This window comes from Petromyzon marinus, unplaced genomic scaffold (genome assembly GCF_048934315.1).
Source record: "Petromyzon marinus isolate PM22_M1 ecotype Great Lakes invasive population unplaced genomic scaffold, UKy_Petmar_22M1.pri1.0 PM_G_Scaffold_4, whole genome shotgun sequence".
NCBI lineage: Eukaryota > Metazoa > Chordata > Hyperoartia > Petromyzontiformes > Petromyzontidae > Petromyzon > Petromyzon marinus.
Genome location: NW_027422983.1, coordinates 6,658,977 through 6,665,792, shown reverse-complemented (window position 1 = coordinate 6,665,792; position 6,816 = coordinate 6,658,977). Strand labels below are relative to the sequence as shown.

The 6,816-nt window shown below is 49.6% G+C and overlaps 1 protein-coding gene across 1 annotated transcript in view; it reads right to left on the bottom strand.

The window, feature by feature from the left end:
- Nucleotides 1-379: 379 nt before the first annotated feature.
- Nucleotides 380-6,816, bottom strand: part of LOC142916612 (uncharacterized) — a 51,221-nt gene continuing 44,784 nt past the window's right edge. The window contains exon 5 of the mRNA XM_076061758.1: nt 380-2,325. Coding sequence (XP_075917873.1) covers nt 2,227-2,325 — 99 coding nt within the window. The 3' untranslated portion in view covers nt 380-2,226. The remainder of the gene's footprint in view (nt 2,326-6,816) is intronic.

The following is a 6,816-nucleotide window of genomic DNA, read 5'->3' as shown; positions in this document are numbered from 1 at the left end:
AACCGAGGCGACCTTGGACGGCGACCCGCCTAGCGGCCTCGCTGGCCCCGTCAAAGTCGTTCCACTTTCAGTTTTTATTGATTTTATTTATTGATTTATTTTTTGGGTAAGAGCTCCAGCGAGAGCCACGCGGCTCTTGAAAATCGGAGTGCGGCCGCCAACAAACACACAAACTTTAATTACTTTAAAAACTAAACAAAAACTCGAACAAGAGAAAATTTTTTTTATCTTAAAGTGACTACTTTGTGTGTGTGTGGTGACTTTGTGTAAAAAAAAACAGAAAATCCATGGGGTAAAATTAAACCGGCAAAAAATATTCCTGAAAAAAATATCACCGTTACACCACCAACGCTGTTGTGCAAAAAAACTCCCAGTGGGATGCAAGTCAACAACAACTTTAATAATAACAACTTTAATAACAACAACAACTTTAATAACAACAACAACAACTTTAATAACAACCACAACTTTAATAATAACAACAACAACTTTAATAACAACAACTTTAATAACAACAACTTTAATAACAACAACAACTTTAATAACAACAACTTTAATAATAACAACAAGACAACTTAGATTAAGGCCATCAGTCTAACTCATAGTTCATAGTCTGTGTGTGTCTGTGTCTACGTGTGTCTGTGTGTGTATCTATGTGTCTGTCTATGTGTCTATGAGTCTCTGCGTGTGTGTGTCACTGAGTCTGTGTGTGTCTATGTGTCTATGTGTCTGTGTGTGTCTATGTGTCTCTGTGTGTGTCTATGTGTCTATGTGTCTGTGTGTGTCTATGTGTCTCTGTGTGTCTCTCTGTGTGTCTATGAGTCTGTGTCTCTCTGTGTGTGTCTATGTGTCTATGTGTGTGTCTATGTGTCTCTGTGTGTCTCTCTGTGTGTCTATGAGTCTGTGTCTCTCTGTGTGTGTCTATGTGTCTATGTGTGTGTCTATGTGTCTGTGTGTGTGTCTATGTGTCTGTGTCTCTCTGTGTGTCTATGTGTCTGTGTGTGTCTCTGTGTGTGTCACTGAGTCTGTGTGCGTCTATGTGTCTATGTGTCTGTGTGTGTCTATGTGTCTCTGTGTGTCTCTCTGTGTGTCTATGAGTCTGTGTCTCTCTGTGTGTGTCTATGTGTCTATGTGTGTGTCTATGTGTCTGTGTGTGTGTCTATGTGTCTGTGTCTCTCTGTGTGTGTCTATGTGTGTGTCTATGTGTCTGTGTGTGTCTCTGTGTGTGTCACTGAGTCTGTGTGTGTCTATGTGTGTCTCTGTGTGTCTATGTGTCTATGTGTGTGTCTCTGTGTCTATGTGTGTGTCTATGTGTCTCTCTGTGTGTCTATGTGTCTGTGTCTCTCTGTGTGTGTCTATGTGTCTATGTGTCTGTGTGTGTGTCTATGTGTCTGTGTCTCTCTGTGTGTGTCTCTGTGTGTGTCTATGTGTCTCTGTGTGTCTCTCTGTGTGTCTATGAGTCTGTGTCTCTCTGTGTGTGTCTATGTGTCTATGTGTGTGTCTATGTGTCTGTGTCTCTCTGTGTGTGTCTATGTGTGTGTCTATGTGTCTCTGTGTCTCTGTGTGTGTCACTGAGTCTGTGTGTGTCTATGTGTCTGTGTGTGTGTCACTGAGTCTATGTGTCTATGTGTGTGTCTGTGTGTCTCTCTGTGTGTGTCTATGTGTGTGTCTATGTGTGTCTGTGTGTGTCTCTGTGTGTGTCTCTGTGTGTGTCTATGTGTCTGTGTGTGTGTCTATGTGTCTGTGTCTCTCTGTGTGTGTCTCTGTGTGTGTCTATGTGTCTCTGTGTGTCTCTCTGTGTGTCTATGAGTCTGTGTCTCTCTGTGTGTGTCTATGTGTCTATGTGTGTGTCTATGTGTCTGTGTCTCTCTGTGTGTGTCTATGTGTGTGTCTATGTGTCTCTGTGTCTCTGTGTGTGTCACTGAGTCTGTGTGTGTCTATGTGTCTGTGTGTGTGTCACTGAGTCTATGTGTCTATGTGTGTGTCTGTGTGTCTCTCTGTGTGTGTCTATGTGTGTGTCTATGTGTGTCTGTGTGTGTCTCTGTGTGTGTCACTGAGTCTGTGTCTCTCTGTGTGTGTCTATGTGTCTATGTGTGTGTCTGTGTGTGTCTATGTATCTGTGTCTCTGTGTGTGTCTCTGTGTGTGTCACTGAGTCTGTGTCTCTCTATGTGTCTATGTGTGTCTCTATGTGTGTGTCTATGTGTCTCTGTGTGTCTCTGTGTGTGTCACTGAGTCTGTGTGCTTGGAAAGTTGTCGTCGTCTTCGCTGTCTTCGGAGGCCGAGTCCCAGACAGAGTCCCAGACGAACGAATCCGTAGACAGTCTCTACACACACACACACACGTACACACACACACACGTACACACACACACGTACACACACACACACGTACACACACACACGTACACACACACGTACACACACACACGTACACACACACACATGTACACACACACATGTACACACACACACATACACACACACACATGTACACACACACACACGTACACACACACGTACACACACACACACATGTACACACACACATGTACACACACACACATACACACACACATGTACACACACACACACGTACACACACACATGTACACACACACGTACACATACACACAGACGTACACACACGTACACACACACGTACACACACACACATGTACACACACACACACGTACACACACAGACGTACACACACGTACACACACACACACACGTACACACACACACATGTACACACACACACACGTACACACACACGTACACACACACACACTAGTACACACACACACACGTACACACACACGTACACACACGTACACACACACGTACACACACACACACGTACACACACACACACGTACACACACGTACACACACACGTACACACACACACGTACACACACACACACGTACACATGTACACACACACACACGTACACACACACACACATGTACACACACACGTACACACACACACATGTACACACACACACACGTACACACACACGTACACACACACACACGTACACACACACACACGTACACACACACACACGTACACACACACACATGTACACACACACACACGTACACACACACGTACACACACACACGTACACACACACACACATACACACACGTACACACACACGTACACACACACACACGTACACACACACACACGTACACACACACACGTACACGTACACACACGTACACACACACACGTACACACACGTACACACACACACACACGTACACACACACACGTACACACACACACACACGTACACACACACACGTACACACACACACACATGTACACACACACACGTACACACACACACGTACACACACACACGTACACACACACACACGTACACACACGTACACACACACGTACACACACACACGTACACACACACATGTACACACACAGACACGTACACACACACACACACGTACACACACACGTACACACACACACGTACACACACGTACACACACACACACACATGTACACACACACACACGTACACACACAGACATACACATGTACACACACGTACACACACACACACATGTACACACACACACACACGTACACACACACACATACACACACACACACACATGTACACACACACACACACGTACACACACAGACATACACATGTACACACACACACACACATGTACACACACACACACGTACACACACACACATGTACACACACACACGTACACACACACACACACGTACACACACACACACATGTACAACAACAACCGCCATTCGCCACTAAGTGGCGGTGACGTCACCACGACGCTTGTGCCAGGCTATGTGCACCCTGAGGCCACGTGAAGTGTCGAACGCCCGCTGGCAGGAGGTCACGGGGCAGACCCAGGTGCCACGGGTCGACTGACTGAGATGACTGGCTGATGCACCACCTGTGCCCCCTACTGTGCCAACCTGCTGTGCTTTAGCCACCCGGCGCTCCGCTCGCTGTTGTGAGCGTCGCTCCTCCGCCCTCCGTTGTTGTTGGAGGGCGACTGCCTCCAACTGCCCAGTAGCATCCTTCACGAGCCTCCTCCACAGAGGCCGATCTTGACACCGCTGGTACCAGTCATTGGCAAGTCCACTCAGCTCCACGTCCTCCTGTACCACATCACTCCATCTCTTCTCTAGCCCGTGCCGCGCCCGCTTAGCCCCCTCAATCCGGCCAAACAAAAGCTGTTTCGGCATGCGGTGGCTGGGCATGCGGGCTACATGACCCAGCCATCGCAGCCTTGCCTGCCGGAGGAGCTCACCGATGGGACCCTGCCCAGATCTTTCAAGGATTTGTGAGCTCCTCACACAATCCAGTCTGGTTAAACCCAGGATGGATCGTAGGCAGGCCAGCCTAAATGTTTCTAACCGGCGAAGATGCTCCATTAGGGGGGTCCACGTTTCGCAAGCGTAGAGAAGGGAGGGAATGACCGTGGCCGAGAAGACCTGAAGCTTAGTGCGGAGCGACAGACCAGGTAGCTTCCACACAGAGTTACGCAACCGATGAAAAGATATTGCCGCTCGACTGATTCGGAGTGAGACCTCTGCTGTTAAACTGGAGCCAGTCATAAGCACACTGCCCAGGTATGGGAAACTCTCCACTCTCTCCACAACTGCCCCATCACCGATTGGGAGTTGTGGGGGTGGAGTGTCCGATGGTACAAAATACCCAGGCAGGTGCTTAGTTTTGGTGGGGCTGATGGTAAGGCCCCACCTCTTAGTGGCACGCTCCAGTCTCAGCAGCAGCGTCTCCAACTCCTCCTCTGACTGAGCAGCTATTACCAAATCATCAGCATACATAACGTGGTTGAGCAATAGGGAGCCATCCCTTGACCGCACCCGGGCATCGATTAGCCTCCCATTATATCTGTACCATATGGAGATTCCCCCGGTACAGCTATTGAAGGCTTCACGAACTACGTGGTCAAAATAGATGTTAAATAATGTGGGAGCCAGAGGACATCCCTGTCGCACCCCAAGATGTACAGGGAATGGCTCTGACTCCCGGCCACGTAGTTTTACCCGGGCCCGCTCACCATCATGAAGGTCCTTAATGATCGTGAGCAGAGGGTCAGGTACTCCAAAAGCACGAAGAACGACCCAGAGCCCAGGCCTACTGATGGTATCATAGGCCTTGACCAGGTCAATAAAGCAGAGATGTAGGTCTTGTTGGAATTCCCTACACCTCTGCTGTAGCAGACGGACAGAAAATATGCCATCTGTGCAGGACCGCCCTTTCCTGAAACCGCATTGGGGCTCCGCAAGCCTCTCCTCAGCGTGCCTGGCAAGGCGATGCTGAATAATCCTTGCCAGGACCTTTCCCGGCACACTGAGGAGTGAGATGCCCCTGTAATTGTTACAGTCTGTGCGGTCCCCCTTCTTAAAAAAAAAAAAGGGGGACCACCAGGGCATCCTTCCAATCCTGCGGAACCCGTCCAGTGGTCCAGACTGTTGTTATGATGTCATGTAGGGCAGTCTGTGCACAAACGCCACCCTCCCTCAGCATTTCGCTTGGGAGATCATCTCTGCCCGCTGCCTTTCCTGGTCTCAGACTCCGGATCGCCTTCAATACTTCCTCAGCAGATGGCACCTCAGCCAGCCACTCAGAGGGGGTGACTTCATCCAATATTTGAGGCACCGCAGCCTCAGCAGGGTCATACTCACTTTGTGCCACGATGGTTTCCTGGCTGAGGGATTTTCCCTCCCCCAGGACCTCACAGAAATGCTCAGCAAATCTGCGAACCTGTTCCTGGGGGTCGGAAATTGGATCACCGTTTTTTCCCCTAATGATGGTAATAGGTGTGGCGCTGCAGGTTACTTTTTTGATGGAGTTAAATAGAGATTTGTGATCACGGGCCACTGAGGCAGACTCCATCTCCCCAGCAACCCGCGACCACCACCCATCCTTGCAGCGCCTCACGGCTCTCCGAACCTCCGAGCGAAGGCTGCGGTAAGCCTCCTCATTCTCTGACGTGGGATTCTGTAGCCGATGACAGTGGGCCTGTCGCTTTTTCTCAACCATCCTGAACAACTCCTCTGTCATCCAGGGTGTCTGGGGAGGTCTGGACCGTGTACCCAGAGCAGCCATTGCAGCTGCATGAGTCACAGTCCTAAACCTCGCCCATTTACCCTCGACATCAGGAGGAGTCGGGGACGATGCCAATCCCAGCCGCAAGCGATGATGAAATTCTCGCTTGCAACTTTCATCAGATAACTGAGACCAGGCCACTTTAGATTGGAATGGGGTCCTGGGTGTACACCCACCACCGGAGTGGAAGAATGGCAGGCGCATCTTACAGATGACTAGTCGATGGTCAGAGGGCAGATCAGCTCCACGGTAGGTCCTGGTGTCAAGGACATGGGCTCGCATTCGCTGGTCCGTCACTATGTAGTCCAGCAGATGTTCTTGCTTGGACCCGGCATGCATCCATGATGTTGTGTGGATGCGCCGATGCCGGAACAGCGTGTTGGTAATTACAAGCCCATGGGCTGCACAAAAATCTAGCAGCCTCCTACCGTTGTTATTGAGCTGATCTGGCCCATGCCCTCCAATCACTCCAGACCAGGTGCCAGTATCATGACCAACTCGGGCATTGAAGTCACCCAACATGATGACTCTATCCCGAGGGGCCACTTTAGCCAGCACCTGTGACAGGAGGTCATAGAAGGCATCTGACTCATCGGCTTTGCCTGCATCCCTCCACGGATGTTCATCTTCGGTGGGGGCATAAGTAACCACGACCACCA